Source organism: Dendropsophus ebraccatus, chromosome 7 (genome assembly GCF_027789765.1).
Source record: "Dendropsophus ebraccatus isolate aDenEbr1 chromosome 7, aDenEbr1.pat, whole genome shotgun sequence".
NCBI lineage: Eukaryota > Metazoa > Chordata > Amphibia > Anura > Hylidae > Dendropsophus > Dendropsophus ebraccatus.
Window position 1 is genome coordinate 81,167,072 of NC_091460.1, and position 21,249 is coordinate 81,188,320.

General features: G+C 45.8%; 1 protein-coding gene across 2 annotated transcripts in view; it reads left to right on the forward strand.

The window, feature by feature from the left end:
- LOC138797536 (probable ATP-dependent RNA helicase DDX60) overlaps positions 1-21,249 on the forward strand; it is a 146,957-nt gene that overhangs the window by 90,993 nt on the left and 34,715 nt on the right. For both annotated transcript variants that reach the window (XM_069977827.1, XM_069977828.1), the window contains 4 exons: positions 6,879-6,902; positions 12,621-12,750; positions 15,976-16,125; positions 20,412-20,516. In XM_069977827.1, coding sequence (XP_069833928.1) covers positions 6,879-6,902; positions 12,621-12,750; positions 15,976-16,125; positions 20,412-20,516 — 409 coding nt within the window. The remainder of the gene's footprint in view (positions 1-6,878; positions 6,903-12,620; positions 12,751-15,975; positions 16,126-20,411; positions 20,517-21,249) is intronic.

Consider the following 21,249-nt stretch of genomic DNA (forward strand, 5'->3'; position numbering starts at 1 on the left):
TACCCATTACACTAGAAGTACCCTCTTTGGTTGTAAGCGCATGTCCAAGCTGTAAATTGGTGATCCAGATGTGATCTCTTGTTGCCAGTTAAGGCCGTATTATGCAGCACGATAATCCTGCAAGTGCCGACCTGTTAGGTCAGGGCTCACTTCCCTCATTTACTGCTCGCTGCCTGGGCTATTACAGGCACAGACAGCGAGTGGGGAGGAGCGAGCTGCAGCGGGAGGGGCTGCCTGAACCATAGTGCGGGCTGCTCATTGAAGTCAGCAGTGGTCTGCTGCCCCATTCCTATTACATGGAGTGACACGCAGCAGACCGTGGCTACACAAATTCTGCTCTTTCAACAAGACCACAATCGACCGACATTGTGCATATTGGCTGATCGTGACCTTTTAACATGTCCTATTACGTGAAACAATTATTGTCCTGAATGGCCGGTAATCAGCCAGTTAAGGCCGATAATCATTTAGGCTGGGTTCACACTACGTATATTTCAGTCAGTATTGTGGTTCTCATATTGCAACCAAAACCAGGAGTGGATTAAAAACACAGAAAGGCTCTGTTCACACAATGGTGAAATTGAGTGGATGGCCGCCATTTAATGTCAAATATTTGCTGGTATTTTAAAACAACGGCTGTTGTATTGAAATAATGGCTGTTACTTACCATTATATGGCGGCCATCCACTCAATGTCAACATTGTGTGAACAGAGCCTGTGTATTCAATCCACTCCTGGTTTTGGTTGCAATATGAGGACCAAAATACTGACTGAAATATACGTAGTGTGAACAAAGCCTTAGTGTAATAGGGCCTTACAATAAAATCAGTCACACACAGCTTTTTTTTTATCTTACAAGGTTTTTAATAAACATTGTCACAGTCTAGACCAGTGCTTCCCAACCTTTTCCACCTCGGGGCACCCCTTGGAAAAAAAAATTTCCTCGGGGCACCCCTACTAAATAATGTTCTACAAAATAAGAAAACGGTCATACAGTGGCTCACAGGTGACGTCTTCTTTGATCTGAGGCATCACTTTCCCTTTTCCTCTCCATCCAGTCCAGTCCTTCATGATGATTTCTTCCAGATACGTTTCATCCCCTCAGAACCTGCGAGACAAACAATTTAGGCTCCGCACATTTCTAGCAACTGTTAGGGCCACGGCAGCGTCCTGTGCTCCGGACCGCCGCAGCACGCTCTCTCCCACTTCTGCAGCAGCCGGTGTCCATATGCAGGGACCCGGCGCTGCTGTTGCTTCGGCCCCGGGGGGCGCCTCCTAGGGCGCGCGCGCGCCGGCTGTCTCAGGTTTAAAGGGGCAGTGCGCTCCTAATTGGCTTGAATGTCAATCACTCCCCTATAAGTTCCAGCCCTGCCCCCTTCCAGGTGTTGGAGCCTCTACATGCTTCCCATAGCGTTTGGCGCAGCTCCCTGTTGTTCCTGATTCCTGTCCGCTACCTGGTCCCTAGTCCTTGTTCCTGATTCCTGTCTGCTACCTGATCCCCAGTCCTTGTTCCTGGTTCCTGCTCCTCTGTCACACTATCGCCCCTGTGTTCAGCCTGTCACCTGCGGTTACGTCTACAGACCTCTGCTAGCACCATCTCCTGCCTACTGCTCCTGCCTCGCCTCGCCTGCTGTCACTAGCAACCAAACCAGGGGTAACGACCTGGGGGTCGCCTGCCGCAGCAAGTCCATCCCGCCTTGCGGCGGGCTCTTGTGAAAACCAGCGGCCCCTTAGACTCCGCTCCCTGGTGCGGTTTTGTGCCATCGCTAGTGTCGGCCCAGTGGATCCACTACTCCAGGCGTTACAGTAGGCTCCAACCATGGATCCCGGCGAGGTGCCTGATATCCGTGAAGTAGCCCGAGTGGTCGCCCTACAGGCTCAACAGATCCAGCAACAGTCACAGCTGATCCAACAACTGACTGCAGCCGTACAGCAGCATACTACAGCTCAGCAGTCATCACCTCCTGCAGCCTCTTCAAAACTACGACTGGCTCTCCCAAGTAAATATGGAGGTGACCCCAAGTTGTGCAGAGGATTCCTGACTCAATGTACTATGCATATTGAACTTCTAAGCAGTCAGTTTGCCACCAAGCGCTTTAAAGTGGCTTTCATCATCAGCCTATTGGAAGGTAGAGCTCTGGCCTGGGCCACACCGCTGTGGGACCGTGATGACCCTGCTGCTGCCAATCTCCGAATCTTCCTAGCCGAGTTCCGCTCTGTCTTTGAGGAACCTGCCCGTGCGTCTTCGGCTGAGACTGCTCTCCTCAATCTATTTCAAGGAACATCCTCCGTTGGTGATTACGCCATCCAGTTCCGCACCCTGGCTGCAGAACTAGACTGGAATGAGGCCGCCCTAATTGCCACCTTTAAAAAGGGCCTGTCCAGTCGAGTGAAAGATGAGCTCGCTGCCCGAGACCTTCCTACCTCCTTGAACAAACTCATTCTACTGGCTACTAGAGTCTACACCAGGTTTTCCGAGAGAGAGGAGGAGGCCCGGCAAGAACGGCGTTTGAGTCTGCCCCGTCGCCATCCCCGGCTGGCACCGGTGTTCCAGAATCCCGTTGCTCCTATGCCTCAGTCGTCTCCAGAAGTTCCTATGCAGGTGAAACGAGCTCGCCTGACGACTGAGGAGAGGGCCCGTCGACTGGAGCTGAATCTCTGCCTCTATTGCGGTGGACGACCGGAAGACGAGTGGAAGACCGCTTTCAACACCAGAGATGGGCACTACGAATATCTGGTCATGCCATTCGGCCTATGCAACGCCCCAGCGGTCTTCCAGAGACTGCAGAGACTGCCTCCCGGTAAGACTTATGTGCGCCCCGCACTCCGAAAACGCATCTTGAAGTGGGGTCATTCCTCTTTGGTGGCCGGGTGGCCGGGCATCCGGGAGCTCAAAAGACCGGGCAATTGATCTCCCGTCACTACTGGTGGCCCAATCTCCTTCAGGATGTCAAGGACTTTGTGGCTTCCTGCGCAGTCTGTGCCAGGAACAAGTCACCCCGTCAAAGACCTGCCGGCCTACTTTTGCCCTTGCCAGTCCCAGACCGTCCCTGGCACCACATAGGGATGGACTTCATCACGGACCTACCTCCATCCGCGGGCAATACAGTCATTTGGGTGGTGACTGACCGCTTCTCTAAAATGGCTCACTTCGTGGCCCTTCCTGGACTACCCTCTGCTCCCCGTCTGGCTCAGTTGTTCTTCCTACACATCTTCCACCTGCATGGACTTCCTCTTCACATTGTGTCCGACCGAGGCTCTCAATTTGTCTCCAAGTTTTGGCGTGCCCTCTGCTCGCAGCTCCAAGTGAAGCTGGACTTCTCATCTGCCTATCATCCCCAGACCAACGGGCAAGTGGAGAGAGTCAATCAGATCCTGGGTAACTGCCTACGTCATTTTGTTTCCAGCCGCCAAGACAACTGGTCCGATCTACTTCCATGGGCAGAGTTTTCTTATAACCATCTGGACTCGAGTTCCACAATCAAGTCTCCTTTCTATGTGGTCTACGGGCATCACCCTCGTCCTCCTCTGCCTCTCTCTCCATCATCTGAGGTTCCTGCCGTAGAGGAATTGATCTCTGACCTTCGATCTGGGAACAGACTCAACAGTCCTTACTCAAAGCCTCTGAACGCATGAAGGACCAGGCAGATAAGAAGAGGAGACCTGCCACAAACTTTCTCCCAGGTGACAATGTCTGGCGCGCGCGTCCCCGCCTCCTAGGGCGCGTGCGCGCCGGCTGTCTCAGATTTAAAGGGGCAGTGCGCTCCTAATTGGCTTGAATGTCAATCACTTCCCTATAAGTTCCAGCCCTGCCCCCTTCCAGGTGTTAAAGCCTCTACATGCTTCCCATAGCGTTTGGCCCAGCTCCCTGTTGTTCCTGATTCCTGTCCGCTACCTGGTCCCTAGTCCTTGTTCCTGATTCCTGTCTGCTACCTGGTCCCCAGTCCTTGTTCCTGGTTTCTGCTCCTCTGTCACACTATCGCTCCTGTGTTCAGCCTGTCACCTGCGGCTACGCCTACAGACCTCTGCTAGCACCATCTCCTGCCTACTGCTCCTGCCTCGCCTCGCCTGCTGTCACTAGCAACCAAACCAGGGGTAGCGACCTGGGGGTCGCCTGCCGCAGCAAGTCCATCCCGACTTGTGGCGGGCTCTGGTGAAAACCAGTGGCCCCTTAGACTCCGCTCCCTGGTGCGGTTTTGTGCTATCGCTAGTGTCGGCCCAGTGGATCCACTACTCTAGGCGTTACAGCAACTTCCTTTCCTTTCTCCCTCCTGTAGGCTCCCAAAGTAACTGCGCTGTTTGGTGTTATGTGCAGTAAAGCGAGTAGGAATGTGGGATTCCCCCTGTATGTAGGATCCCCCGCTGTGCCCCCATGAGCTAATAATACCCCCATAGGTGCCCCCATGAACTAATAATGCCCCCAGAGGTGCCCCCATGAACTATTAATGCCCCCAGAGGTGCCCCCATTAGCTAATAATACCCCCAGAGGTGCCCCCATGAACTAATAATGCCCCCAGAGGGGCCCCCATGAACTAATAAAGCCCCCAGAGGTTCCCCCATATACTAATAATGCCCCCAGAGGTGCCCCCTATGAGCTAATAATGCCCCCAGAGGTGCCCCCTATGAACTAATAATGCCCCCAGAGGTGCCCCCATGAACTATTAATGCCCCCAGAGGTTCCCCCATATACTAATAATGCCCCCAGAGGTGCCCCCTATGAGCTAATAATGCCCCCAGAGGTGCCCCCCATGAACTAATAATGCCCCCAGAGGTGCCCCCATGAACTATTAATGCCCCCAGAGGTTCCCCCATGAACTAATAATGCCCCCAGAGGTGCCCCCATGAACTAATAATGCCCTCAGAGGTACCCCCATGAACTAATAATGCCCCCAGAGGTGCCCCCTATGAACTAATAATGCCCCCAGAGGTGCCCCCATGAGCTAATAATGCCCCCAGAGGTGCCCCCTATGAACTAATAATGCCACCAGAGGTGCCCCCTATGAACTAATAATGCCCCCAGAGGTGCCCCCCATGAACTAATAATGCCCCCAGAGGTGCCCCCATGAACTAATAATGCCCTCAGAGGTACCCCCATGAACTAATAATGCCCCCAGAGGTGCCCCCCATATACTAATAATGCCCCCAGAGGTTCCCTCATGAGCTAATAATGCCCCCAGAGGTTCCCCCATGAACTAATAATGCCCCCAGCTCTGCCCCTAAAAAAGACAAACATCCTACTCACCTAATCCGCGCTGTGGCTGCAGGCAGAAGCTCTCCTCCTCCTCTTCTGGCTCCATCTTGCGAGCCGCAGGGACGGGACTTCCGGCAGGCGTGATGACGTCACATCATCACACCTGCCGGAGAGGTCACGTCCCGGCCTCCCATGAAGTACCGGCAGCCTATGGGAGTGAATGTAGGAGCAGGATGCTGACACTTCCTGCTCCTACATTATGCTCACTTAAATGTTCCGCCCGCTCACTGTGCGGGCGGAACATCAAAGTGATCTGTGCATCCCGAGAAGCTGCGCGGCCGCAGCTTCTCGGGATGCTTAAAGTGACAGCGCACATTTCCCACCGGGATCCCGAGGCAACCCTGGCGGGTTCTCCCGGCACCCCAGTGTGCCGCGGCACCCCGGTTGGGGAACGCTGGTCTAGACAGTATGGAATAAAGTCGGTGACAACTGTAAAACTAGATTTTGCTGATCTATTGAGGCCAAGGGCTACCGTGCATATACAGGTTCGTAAATTAAGTACTACCAGTAATAACAACCTAAATTAAAGGGGTACTCTAGAGAAAAAAAAAGTGTTAACCCCTCAGTGACCACAATTACCCCTTTTTATGGCTCTTATTAATAGGCCTTATTCCTTCAGAAGACCCCCATTAGCCATAGATATGGCATAATACACAATACACTGCACAACAATGGTAGTGTACTGTATTAGAACAGTGATCAGCAGATCTACACATGCTGGGTTCACACTATGTATATTTGAGGCTGTATTTGGTCCTTATGTCAGGTCCTCATAGCAACCAAAACCAGGAGTGGATTTAAAACACAGAAAGGATCTGTTTACACAATGGTGAAATTGAGTGGATGGCCGCCATATAACAGTAAATAACTGCCATTATTTCAATACAACAGACGTTGTTTTAAAATAACAGCAAATATTTGCCATTAAATGACGGCCATCCATTCAATTTCAACATTGTGTGAACAGAGCCTTTCTGTGTTTTCAATCCACTCCTTGTTTTGGTTGCTATACAGCCTCAAACATACAGCCTCAAATATACGTAGTGTGAACATAGTAGTTGGAGTGGGTTGAAAACACAGAAAGGATCTGTTCACACAATGGTGAAATTGAGTGGATGGCCGCCATATAACAGTAAATCCCATCCACTCAATTTCAACATTGTGTGAACAGATCCTTTCTGTGTTTTCAATCCACTCCTGGTTTTGGTTGCTATGAGGACCACAATACTGACTGAAATGTACTGTGTGTGAACCCAGTACGGCTATGTTCGCATGTCGTATGAGACCGGCCGTTCCGTGAACCGGCCGGGTCACGGAACGTCCGGTCTCTGCCAAGATCATCCCGTCCGGTACTGCAGCCGCAGCCGCTTGCTTCATTGTGTGAACTGGCAGGGTTTTTTGGACCCGCAATTCACCCGCCGATGGCAACAATGGCCGTACTTTTACGTAGTGTGAACATAGCCTAATAGTGCAAGATGCTCCAAGGCCTACTGAACTATGCCTTGAGCTCTGAATTATAAATCAGGATTTTTTTTAACATTAATTCCTATTTTGATTAAATTTGTTCCTAGCGTTTTATCTAAAATAATATGAATATGCAGTGATTGATCTTATCTCTTTTATTCAGGGCAACAGATACAAGCCTTTCAAGGTAAAATCAACATTTCAATGCATTTTACACCAGCTACATGGCCATTTACTCTTATCAGGTCTACATGCAAACATCAAGAGAATAATAATAAGGATAATTATAATTTTTATATATACTGTATGCAGGGCCGGTTTTAGACTAAATGTGGCCCTGGGCAAAGTTGAAGGTGGGGCCCCAAATGCTTAAAATATTTTAGAAACAATTTAAGGTCACCATACACTTTTTTTAGCGGTACCCACTGCTCGTGGCGGGTTCGGGTATTACACAGTCAGATATTCTGCATAAGTTAGCTCCAATATAGCCGATCATGCTTACAGAATCTATTAGACAGCTTGATTATGTCCGTGCATCCCTTGCTTCATATAGTAAATAATAAAGCTATTACTTAACTCATCACATTCCTCAGTGTCCTCAGGCCTTGTCTGCGTGATACCCTGATCAGCGCAGCTGCAGCTCTCACTTTTTGTCCCCTCTCTGAAGTAACAGGCCAATCACTTGTCGAGATAGGACACCACCGGGCCAGTGATGGGCTGAGGGGCTGTTACTTCAGACATGGGACCAGAAGATAGAGATGCAGCTGCACTGACCGGGGAATCCCACAGACAAGGCCTGGAGACACTGGGAACGTGATGAGGTAAGTAATAGCTTTATTATTTTAAAGACACGATCATCAGCTATCTGCCGCTCTACCTGTAGCGATGAATTTTAAACTTGTCAAAAGACAACGATCATCCAATGATTGACTCTTCAGCTGATCATTCTCCTTATTACATGGAGCAATATCAGCCTGATTCAGACAAGTATTGGTACATGTATTAGGGCCCTTAGGGGCCTATTCCACGGGCTGAGCAACGATGTAAACGAGCGCCGATCTGCTAGATCGGCCCTCGTTTACTGGGCCTATTCCATGGCCCCGATGATCGTGAAACAAGGGCTGCAAGGACATCGTTAACGCGCGACGGCGACCGACGGTTTTTAGCATAACCATACATTACCTGTCCGGGCGCAGGTCTTCTTCTCCTTGTCTCGCGCAGCAGCATCGGCTTCGGAGCGGGGCTGTCTGAACTGACAGACCGCTCAGCCAATCACTGGCCACTACGTTTCCGGCTAGTGATTGGCTGAGCGGTCTGTAAGTTCAGACAGCCCCGCTCCGAAGCTCATGCTGCCGCACGGGATTGGGAGAAGGAGACCTGCACCTGGACAGGTAATGTATGGTTATGCTAAAAACCGTCGGTCGCCGCTATTCAACCGTAGCGATGCGCTGGTGGCGAAAGCCGATTTTAGGTCTGAACCTAAATGAACGATCAGCCGATGACACGATCATCGGCTGATCGCTCTCTCTATTCCACCGAGTGAAAATTGACCGAATGGGGCCGATTCGGCCGATTATCGCTCCTGTGGAATAGGGCCCTTAGTCACAGTCAGTCAGTTCAGAAGTTTACATGCCAGGACTGCTGCTAGTGTCATAAAAGACTCACACACAAAAACTGTTTATATCAATTGTTTTTTAAAAAAGAATTGTTAAATCAGGACCAAATATTGCCTTCATAATGTTACTGAAAAAAACACACACATGTTAAAACCAATAATATGACCACTGCATGACCACCACATAATGACTCTATATACACACTATATACAGACCAATATTACCACCATAGAGTGACCACCGCATAATGACTCTATATACACACTACATATAGACCAATATTACCACCATAGAGTGACCACCGCATAATGACTCTATAAACACACTATATACAGACCAATATTACCACCATAGAGTGACTGTCATATAATAACTCTATATACACACTATATAAGACACCGTATTGCCTTAGTGACATCATACGCTATTCATAGGAGCTGCAGCCAGTCACTGGCCTCAGTGGTCACCTGCAGCATATATATGAGTGATGAGACCAGAGAATAGCTGCAGCTCCTATGCACAGTCTATGGTGACTTCATCTGAAAACTTATATATATATATTACACACACACACACACACACACACACACTACATGTCCAGTATACTTACCAACACAAAAGCAACATACTGGGAGTAGTGGTGCGCATGTTCCTTGCAGCAACAGCAGCAGGCTGGGATTCTCACACAGCAGCCTGCAGACGTCTCCCCCATCGTCCCGACACCAGTCAAAGCAGGAAGACGGAGGAGCTTACAGGAAGAAGAGGGGGAGGGAGGGGGATGGGGAGGAAGCACACACTGGGAGCAGAGCGTCCTGCAGCCTCTGTGTGGTCCCCTGATAGCAGCCATCACCTGCAGCCGGGGATCACTCCCAGACGCTGCAGGACGCTGTCTATGCTCTGCTGCCTTTGACACTTACTGTAACTGCGGCAGGGGGCCCCTGGGGGATGGGGGCCCTGGGCAATTGCCCTGTTTGCACCCTAATGCCAGCCATGACTGTATGAAAAAGGAAAAATACTTGTGGGAGTTTTATTAATACTGGTTCATTAACAAGAACAGGGTGTATTGACAAAATGTAGAGAACTCTAAGAAAAAAAAAGTTTTTCTTATTGCCTATTCAGGGTAACGATAGTGATTCCAATAGTGATTTGTTTCTTACACAAGCACATAAACAGCAGTGGCCAGTGGTGTACATAGAATGGGCTCTATCGTAAAATGAACTGGGTCCTTCATTACCATGCTGTGTTTGTTTTTCCCTAACACTTACATCCCCTCATACAATATAATACCCCTCCACCACACACACACACACACATACCCTTGGTTATTTGTGTTTTAATTTAAGAAATAGGTTTGATTAAAGGAAACTGACAGCTGAAAATCACCTCTAAAGCTGATGCCTGGCATTAAAGGGGTAGTGTGCTGGTAAGCAATTATTCACTAAATAACACAAATTACAAAGTTATACAACTTTGTAATGTACTGTATGTTATGTTAGTGAATGGCCCCGTTCCCCGTGTTGCCCCCCACCCACGCCAGACTCGGAAGTGTAGTGTACTATACATACCTGACTCGTGTCGACCCCCGTCCGCCATCTTGTGACAATGACGTAATCTTCGGACGGACGGTCGAACCGCTCCAACCGTCCCTAGTGCCGGCCGCCCTCTGCCGCGTCATCAGCTGCTTAGCCGCGATTGGCTGAGCATAACTGTGATCAGCCAATCGCGGCTGAGCAGCTGATGACGCTGCAGAAGGCGGCCGGCTCTAGGGACGGTCGGAGCGGTTCGGCCGTCCGTCCGAACATGACATCGTTGTTACAAGATGGCGGACGGGGGTCGACACGAGTCACGTATGTATAGTAAATATAAAAAAGGAAATAGTGGAACTAACTATACAGTAATACACTTGAGGTCAATGGTCTGCCCTGTACCATAGGGCAGAAAATATATAATATAGGAAAATTAAGGTTTTGACCAATCCTCAAAGGTGTATTATAACAAGATAAAAAGTTTAATATTTAAAAAAGGAATTAAAAAGCAATGATATGTCTTAAAGAATAAATAGGAAACAATAATAACCACTGGGCCCAGGGTGGTCTATCTAATTGTATAAATTAGTCATATAGAAATGATAATAAGAACAATTATCATATAAGAACAATAAACAATAGACAATAGACCGATACTACGTGACACAATAATGTATCAAGGTCTAGTGTGCAGCAGAGGGATGTCCGGTATATAGTTTGTGACAGTCTCCTTAGTTGTTTAAAGCTATGTGATTCATAGCACAGCTTTCATCATCATATAAAATCTTTTCTCTGTTAGATATATAGATAATAAAAAGTCATTGGTGTCAGACACTGCTCACCAGATCCCGGTCTCAATGGTGCGCTATACAGCCAGTCTGTGGGGTGCTTTGTGACTTGCAGTGCGCCCGGTCCCGCTCGGCTCGTGATCGGCTTGTTGTTCCCAGATACGTTGTCCAGCTGGTTAGGTGGATGTTGTGTGGTCTGTGGTACGCTAGTGGTTACTCTGTTCACCATTCACAGCATGCAGTTTTCGGCAGAGCCGTCTTATTGCAGAGCCGGGGCCGCCTTTGGAGATGGAAACATAGCAAGTACGGCGTTCCTTCTGCTGTGTGGATATCAGCGCTCTTCCTTGCTGTTGGAAAGCTCCTAGCTAAATGCTGGGCTGGATCCGTGTACAGAACCACAGCGCGGGAGATCTCCTGTCAATCACAGCACCGCGATGACCGATCTTTGAAAAGATGGTTTTTGGCTTAAAAACAAGATATGTCTAAAGTGATGTATATCATTTATGCTAAACGCCTTTCAAGGCAAACCAGGGCCTCTTCCTCAGTAGCTTAGTGTGAACAGCGTGATATCTGTACGTTTTATATAGCTTAGTATGAGAGAGAGAGAGAGAGTGGAAAGGTCACGCTGCAGGTTACTTCCAAAATCTGGAGTGTCCATCCTGGAGCAGATCGTTGCTAGACGTAATCTGTCAGTTCATAGGTTATCACAAATTATTGCAGGATATATGAGATATTTCATTTCAATAGCAGTTCCTTTATATACAAAACATCAAACACAAAATAATTAAAAAGGAGAATTAAAATTAAAAAAAAATAAATGAAAGAAACGTACTATCTTTCTATTGTGTCTGAACAAGTGCTTATACTACAAATCAAAATCACGTTACAGATTACAAATAGTGACATAGAGAATTCTCTATACCATTCTCTGTCACCCTGGTCTGACTGATTGGCTGACAGGTCTCCTTTAGGCTTGTTGAGTAGCGCACCCTCCTCTCTAGTAGCAGATTCCGATACCTACCTCGTGTGCTTGCACTGACAGGCCAAACATTAAAGGTGAAATCTGCTGAAAATTTTTATTTAAGTATTGTATTGCCCCCAAAAGTCATACAAATCCCCAATATACACTTATTACAGGAAATGCTTATAAAGTGTTTTTTTCCCTGCATCAAGGCTTCACTTCCTGCAGCCACAGCCCGCACAGCTCTGGGAGTCGGGTCGTGACATCACCAATGTTGATGTCACGATCCGACTCCCAAAGCTGTGCGGGCTGTGGCTGCTGGAGAGGATGGTGGCAGAGGGACACTGAGGGACACAGGGCACTGGAGGGACACTAAGCATCCCTCTGCCATTATCCTCTCCAGCAACCACAGCCCCCACGGCTCTGGGAGTTGGGTCGTGACGTCACCATTTTATCCAGGAAGTGAAGCCATGATGCAGTAGTAAGTGCAGGAAAAAAAACACTTTATAAGCATTTCCTGTAATAAGTGTATATTGGGGATTTGTATAACTTTTGGGGGCCAATACAATACTCTAATAACAATTTTTGCTGGACCTGCTGCCTGTAAGTGCAAGTGCACGCATAGTAAATATCAGAGGTAAGGAGCAGATGCTCCCTTGTACTATTGATAAGTAGCAGCAATTTTGGTCTGTAATCGGTTGCTGTCCACGCAAACATGTGTCCACATTGTCATCAATCCTTTTTGTATTTATTGTCCTGACAAAAGCCACAAAAAATCCAGTAACCTAGCATAGCAAAGTCTAAATAGAATTGATGGCAGCCTCCCAAATTGGAGTTGGAGTCCAATAACAATATGCTTTAGTGGCAAAAAGTCAACACTGATATATTTATGTAATTTGCATACAAAAATCACACACATTTTTTTCATATGCAAATCTTAACTTTTTGCTGTTGCCTATAGATTTTCTTCTTGATGTACTCGATGATTGTATATTTAATATATCTGATTAACAGATCTTTAAGTAAAAGTGAAGAACTGAAGGTTAAACAGGCAAATTTTGACAGTTTACAGAAACAAATTGCAAAGTTTAAGGAAATCCCATCAGATTGTACTTATGCTGATGTCAAGGCTGTGGACAAGGAGGTAAGACAACATTTAGAGAAGCAGGAGGTATGTCTAAGCAAGTATGATTTAAAGAGAAACTATCAGCAGGTTAGAAGAATCTGCTCCCTATTGGGCATGGGGCGTTGAAGATGAAGGTATGTCTGTTACCTTTATCCTCAGCGCCATTTCTGTACCGTTTACTCTGAAATCTCCCGTCTGGTCAGCCGTTAGGAGCACTGGGGGCTAGGCTACTGCCCCCAAACACTGATCTGGCTGGCCCTCAGCCACCCCCTCCATTGATAATCATTAGAGCAGGCCAGGGTGGTACCAGACAGAAGATTTCACACCTAACAGCATGGGAATGGCGCAGAGGATGAAGGTAACAGACATACCTTCATTCTCAGCACCCATGCCCACTAGGCAGCCTAACCTCTAACCTGCTGATAGTTCCCCTTTAAAGTCTATCTGTGAACTATCACTCCACCTGTGATAATTCAAGCATTCAAAATCAGTGTGTGTACTCAAGGAACTGTACTATGATGGTCTCCTGTGTGCACTCAAGTATTTCTGACAGAATTCCATTCTGTGTTGTATTAACTGTAAGTATTAGACCACTATAAGATTTGATTCACAGCTTACACTAAAAAGGAGACATGAAAGTAGCCAGCAGAATGCCATTTATCTATCTTGGCCAGAAATAGTCTCATGAAAACGCATGACAGCTTATCCTGAAAAGCTACCTGAAACAACAGGTATGATTTAACCAGTTGACGAGACAAGACTAGTATACTTGTCCTGATGTCAATGGTGTATGAAGCAGGTTCCCACTTTCAGCAGTTAAGGGCTGCCGCTAATAGCCATCTACAGGGCGATCTCTATTGTCATGTACTCTGTTACAATGTTGCTGTCAAACTAATGGTTCATCATTCGGATCAGCTGCCTATCTCTTGTCATGACAGCCTTCACAAGGCTGATCTGCTGATACAGTCCGACTATGGAACACTACTAGCTGATCACTAACAAATCAATTCAATGCATGGTAATGGCAATTAATTGATTTGAATAAATAATCCAGTGATTGCATATAGAAGTCCCATAATCCGATTAATATATTTGGAATTGCTGCACACGGAAATGTCTGAACTATTAAAATGTATTGTATGAAACTGTGTCAATGCCAAAGAAGAAGCCTAAACCAATATATCACTCTAGAAGGAGCTTAACAACCACAGATGCCTACAAACCTACTTAAAGGGGTTGTCTGGGCAGTTGACTTTTTTTGTTGTATGCCTGGAAAAGGGGTTATTGAAAACAATAACCTCCATTCAACTCCCTGGCTTTTGCAGTGCCGGTATCGTACCACCATGGTTTTAATCACTGTCTTCTAAGGCATATACCTACAAACTTTCCTGCTCAGATAACCCATTTAAAGGAGATCAACATGAAGGTATGGGGAAACCCTCAGGATTGTTATCATCACCCACCCTACCCATGTTCAATGGCAGGGGTGTCAAACTCAAATACACAGTTGTCCAAAATTAAAAAAATGGACAAAGTCGCGGGCCAGCCATGATATTAAATGAAGATTGCATGCAGCGTTTCTGGCACTGTCAGAGCAGCGTGCGGCGTTCCTGGCACTGCCTATCCTAAAGTAATTTTCCCGACATGAAAGTTACCCATTATATCCCTCAAGCAGTAGGTAATCCCATAATAGTGCCCCATATACTAGCCAGGCCTACTATTAGAGCCCAACATAGTAGCCAGCCCTCTCGATAGTGTCCCATATAGTAACCAGCCCCCAATAGTGTCTTATATAGTAGCCAGCCCTCCCAATAGTGTCTTATATAGAATCCAACCCTCCCCCATAGTCTCTTATATAGTAGCCATCCCTACCCAATTGTGTCTTATATAGAATCCAGTCCCTAAAATAGTCTCTTATATAGTAGCCAGCCCACCCCAATAGTTTTTTTTTTTTTATAGTAGTCAGCCCTCTTTAGTAGTCTTATATAGTAGCCAGCCCTCCCCAACAGTCTCTTATGTAGAAGCCAGTCCTCAAGAATAGTCCCTAAAATAGAAACCAGCCCCTACTGTAGTTGTTCATGACTGCCCCCTTAGCTTGGACTCACCCTTCCTGCGGCTCCAGAGGCTGCAGGAGGCGCCCCTTGGAGGATGTCTGCGATGACTTCACCACATTGCCAGCATTGGGGCACTACTGAGATACTTCTAGGCCACGGGCTAAAAACTGCCTGCGGCCTACGAGATTAGAATATGGGTGGTCCAAGCAGCTCTATGGACCACCCATATTATAGTCTGCTGCAACGTCAGGTGGGCCAAATTTAACACAGCAATGGAAAAGCATGGCAGGCCAAAAATAATGGCCACATGGGCCAGATTTGGCCTGTGGGCCAGAGCTTGACAGGACTGTTCTATGGCTTCTTCTGTAGTGGGGCACAGCTAATAGCACAGCTATTTAAAGACCATTAAAGTGCAACTGTAGAAAAAAAAAAATACAAAAATATATTTAATTTAATTTACTTCTATTAAAAAAAACTCTAGTCTTCTGGTACCTATGAGCTGCTGTATGTCATAGACCTAGACATGTAGGACATACAGCAGCTGATAAGTACTGGAAAACTATTATTTTTTTAATAAAAGTAAATTACATAAAATCTCTTGCACTGGCATCAGTTGATTTGTAAGAATTTTTTATTTTTTTTGCTGGAGCTCCCCTTTAACATACCATCTAATATGCATAAAACAGATAAGATGCATATAAGGAATTCTAGGTTTTTACTAGTTCTAGGATTGAAAAAAAAAATTGTATGCAGATTCATGTTTTTCATATCCTAATTTTATTTGCTTTTGAAGTTAGGTACCATTTCAAGTTTTCCTATGGGGCATGTATGACATTCTTGGACTTTTTGACCAGGTTGTTGTAGGCTTCCATTGAGTTTCTCTAAGTCTGCTGTCTTGAAGCATATAGTCAGCCTTGTGATCAGATCACATTGTTGCTGCAGCGCTGTGCCAGTGGGGTGGTGTGGCCCACAGTAAAGAGGGCTTAGTCTGGCGGCAGTGTGGTTGACAACCTACTGGGTGCCCCCCTCCCCCAGCATTACATTGATGAAGATAGGAGCCCACTTGACTGTGAAGTGGCTAGTGGGCTTATATAATCTGATCACACAATGTACTAAGTACCTCGTTACATTTTTTATGAACAGTATTTTAGTTTTAGTCAATTTATATAATTTCTTTTACCTGTTACAGACATTATTGCAAATGTATGAAAAAACAAGATTGACACGATACTCCAGTCTTATACCTTTGTCACAAAAAGGAATTGGCTTTCACCATGGATCAATAGATGCAAAAGGAAGGAGGCTTGTTGAGATGCTGTTCAGGAAGGGTTACATAAGAGTAAGTATACTAATTGCCCCCACCAGCACATTAAGGTTACTAATAAAATGTAAATAATAATGGGAATCTATACTTTATTGGCAGCAGAGGCAGACTGATCCATGTATGCAAGTCAGCTTATGGCAATTGAGCAGCAACATTATTTTCTTTTATTTTGTCTCTTTTGTTGTTTAAACAGTTATGGTGAACATTAGAGATGAGCGAGTACTAAGATGCTCAAATGCTCATTACTCAAGTCGAGTATTTTCCGATGCTTGAGTGCTCGATTTGTAACAAACCCCATTAAAGTCAATGTAAGACTCGAGCATTTTTTCAGGGACCTCCTATTCGGCAGAGGGCAAGGTGTCTGGTGCACCTGAAAACCTCTGAAAGTCCTGGAAACAGAATTGAAATGGATTTGGCATAGCAGGGGCAGCGTGCATAAATGCATTAAAGACTCCCAGCTCCCTGAATACGCCGCTTTTACAGACTGAAAATATTGCACACCCACCCCAAGATAAAGTCCAATTCAAAGTAGGGAAAAAACTTAGGAAACACTCTTTCCTGTACTTTTACTTGTAGAGAAACCAAAAAGGAAAAGAAAAAAAATACGCCTACACCCCTTAAAAGGTTGCCCATATCTTACCTTAGTTCGGGTCATCTCTGACAACCATAGATGCCATACATGGGGGGGAAATCAAACTACACTCACTGCTAACAGTCATTGCGTGTGTGACACGGTCAGACCCATCCTGTTTAAATTTTTAAAGAGTCACCGTCGTATTTTATTTTTATTTTTTTTGCAGAAATCAATAGTCCAGGCGATTTCAAGAAACTTTGTAATTGGGTTTATTAGGCAAATATGCCTTCTCCCAGGTCCCCCCCCCCCTCCTCTTTTCCATTCACTGCAAAAAAATCAGGAAATTGTGACTTATTGCATCAGACGTGACCCTATCTGTTCTAGGGAGAGGGGAGAGGGGAGGGGGGAGGAGGGAGTTAGCCAACAGCAGAAAGCAGAGAACAAAGGATTACAGGCACTGCCGGGTGAAAGCTGTATTCAGAGGTCAGAGAGGTCAGTGCTGACTGTCAGAGGAGATAGAGGGTGATGTTGCTGTAGATGAACTCTTTGTTGCCTGCTTTGGTGCCTCATCTCTCTCCACCCCTCCCCTCTCTATAAGCAAGCCATGAAGACATGGAGGAGAGCTTCAAACTGCTTTTTCATGATAAAAAATGCATTTTTTGGCTAATAAACCCAATTACAAAGTTTCTCAAAATCACCTGTACTATTGATTTCTGCAAAAAAAATATTAAACGACAGTGACACTTTACGGATTGGGTATAAACTCATATGTTTGGTACATAAAAGCAGAAAAAAGAAATAAAAAGATACAAACTTTATTACTCAAGGAAAGGGCAAGGACCTTCCAGGAGGGAAAGAGGAAAATTGCTAAGAGACACCTACAGAACTTCAGGTTGAGCTGAGACATCTTGATGATTTCAATCTGTACTATATGTTGCATACTAAACAAAACAGGGCAACATGAGTGACAGGGAGGACCCACTGCAAAAAGTTACAGGAAAAACCACAATCCTTCTAAGAAAAAGTTCTGTAGTCAGATATAACCAAACTAGAGCTGTTTGGCAATGGATTAGTATTATAGATGACAAAACAAAGTGGAAAATGATAGCGAATCCATAATGTTATGGTGCAGCTCTGCTACCTCCAGCCCTAAAACATGTTTAAAGGGGTTGTTCACCAGATTTATTTTTCTTTCAAATAATCTTGTGTCAGAAAGTGCCAAAGATTTGTAATTAACTTCTATAAAATCTGTGAGCCTTCCATAACTTAGCAGCTGCTGTATGTCCTGCAGGGAGAGGTGTATTCTTTCCAATCTGACTAACTGGTGGAATTTGGATAATTGACTGGCTGTTTGACTTTTTTTAAATTGTGATTTTCTGATTTTTGACACAACAAGCTTTAACAAATTCACCTTTCTGTAGTATAGTCCCAATACTGTAGCTACTATAGTTTTGGCCATTTTAATAAGATTTGAGTTTGGCAAAAAATTTGCAAACAAATTTCTGTCTGCTTCGCTCATCTCTACAAATAACTATAGAATTATATAGAAACATCTAACCTGCTCATATGTCCCTATAGTGCAGGGGTGTCAAACTCAAATAGACAGTGGGCCGAAATTAAAAACTTGGTCAAACTCACGGGCCAACCTTGATATTCATTGAAACGCACAAGCAGCATATGTGGAACTTTCAGATTGGCGTGCAGCATTCCTGGCACTGTCAGAGTGCATCACCAAGCAAATGATATGATAGATCCCCACAATGGTGCCCCATATAGAACCATATATAGAACCATATATATATGGTGTCACATAGTAATAGTGCCCCATATAGTAGCCATTCCCCCACAATAGTGCCCCATATAGTAGCCAGCCCTTCCAATATTGACCCATATAGTAGCCAGCCCCCCACAATAGTGCCCAATATAGTAGCCAGCCCTTCCAATATTGTCCCATATAGTAGCCATCATCCCACAACAGTGCCCAATATGGTAGCCAGCCCCAGCAATAGTGCCCCATATAGTAGCCAGCCCTTCCAATATAGACCCATATAGTAGCCAGCCCCCCACAATAGTGCCCAATATAGTAGCCAGCCCTTCCAATATTGACCCATATAGCAGCCAGCCCCCCACAATAGTGTGCCATATAGTAGCCATCACCCAACAACAGTGCCCAATATGGTAGCCAGCCCCCACAATAGTGCCCCATATAGTAGCCAGCCCTTCCAATATTGACCCATATAGTAGCCAGCCCCCACAATAGTGCCCAATATAGTAGCCAGCCCCCACAATAGTGTCTCATAAAGTTAGCCAGCCCCCACAATAGTGCCCCATTAAGTAGCCAGCCTCCCATAATAGTGACCCATGTAGTAGTCAGCCCTCCCACAATAGTCCCCATGTAGTAGCCAGCCCTCCCACAATAGTGCCTCATGTAGTAGTCAGCCCCCACAATAGTGCCCCATGTAGTAGCCAACCCCCACAATAGTGGCCCATGTAGTAGCCAGCCCTAACACAATAGTGCCCCATATAGTAGCCAGCCCCCACAATAGTCCCCATGTAGTAGCCAGCCCTTCCACAATAGTGCCCCATGTAGTAGCCAGCCCTCCCACAATAGTGCCCCATGCAATAGCCAGCCCTAACACAAAACTCCCCATGCTATAGCCAGCCCTAACACAATACTGCCCAATTAGTGGCTAGCCCTAACACAATACTCCCCGTGCTATAGCCAGCCTGTGCCCTGAATGCTGCTGATACCTAGGGCACTGTTGGTCCTCTTGCTGCTGGAGAATGGGCATGTCTCACGTGCTCGCACCTTATCTCCTGCACGTGCCAGGAGGAGAGGAGGGGGAGATGTGGGATCTGCCTACGGCCTGAACCTGTCACCCCTATACGGCTCCCGAACTCGCCCTACCCCTGGATACAGCCCCTATACTTACGCCATCCTGCCGGTCCCACACCTGATGGTGATCCTGCTGAGGAGATATGCGCACCCGCTCATCTGCGGGGGCCAGCTCTAGGGAATCAACTGATTTCCTAGGTGGGCCAAAAATAATTGCACCGCGGGCCAGAGTTTGACATGTCTGCTATAGTGCATGGGGCGCTGAGGATGACGGTACGCTTCATACCTTGACCCTCTGCACTGTTTTTGTGCATTTTGTTTGGCCTGTCTCCAGTGCACCAAACTGCCTTATTAGCATAGGGACTCAGCTACAAACTGCACAAAAACGACACAAAAAAGTTACCTTCATCCTTAGCACCCCGAGTAATCTAGGGAGATATCAGCAGGTTAGATGCATCTAATCTGCTGATGGTTTTCCTTTAATTTAGCACATTATGAGATAAGAAACTAAATGCGTTTTTCCCTTATTTTATGACCATGTTTTACCTTTATTTTACTGTATGGACCTAGTCTTAAATGTATTTAAATAAACTAGTTAGGGGTTCCCTGAATGGAAAGTTCTGACTACATGTAGTCCCATAGTGCCAACATATGGTGCCTATTCATGGGGCTGTATCACAAAATGATCCTCTTCTAGAAGAAAGAAAACTATATCTACATACACATACATTTACACTACAATTAATTTGTTTGAATCCATGTTTTTCAGTTTACAATTCTGACAAACTATTTCAGACTGCATAGTAAAATACTGCAGAGATCATATAGGTGGAATGTATACAGATATATTTGCTAATTAAGTGTGGTAATTGGAAATGTAATTGTTTTCAGGTTGTAACATCTACTAGTTCACTTGCTCTGGGAATCAACATGCCGTGCAAATCTGTGGTTTTCCTCCAAGATTCTGTTTATCTAGATGCACTGAACTTCAGACAGGTATTTTGCAGAATTCCTTTTTTGATGAAGTCTTTATATTTGTTTACCTATTTGGCTATTTAACAAATCGTCCAATATAATATACACCTACTGTATTACTGTATTATCATTTAAATTATTTTAACTTGCATGTAATACTTATATTTGGTTACAGTCATAGGCCATGTTCCCATGTAGTAAGACACCGACCATTCTGTGACCCAGCCGGGTCACGGAACGGCCGGTACTTCACTGCTGCTGAATTTGGATCAGTGTGCTCCCGCATCCGAATTCTCCGCTGCACACAATGCACAATGCACGCTCCATTGTGTGCACTGACAGGTTTTCTGCAGCCACTATTCAATGAATAGCGGCCACAGAAAACTGACATGTCAGTTTTTTGCGCCACCACTAGGGATCCTGGCCGGAGTGTATACTATGTGGGAGATTTATGAAAGAGTGTAAATATACACCTGGTGTAAACTGCCCACAGCAACTAATCACAGCTCAGCTTTCAGCTCTGGTAGAATAAAAGCTGATCTGTGATTGGTTGCTGTGGGCAATTTACACCAGGTGTATATTTACACCCTTTCATAAATCTCCCCCTATGTGTATACACTCCGGCCGGGATTCTATAAAGGGCAGCACTACGTAAGTTCCGTAGTTATTACGTAACTTACATAGTGTGAACATAGCCATACAGAGTAAGTTTAGAGTATGCAGACTCTGTGTTTATTATTCTTAACTGTTAAAA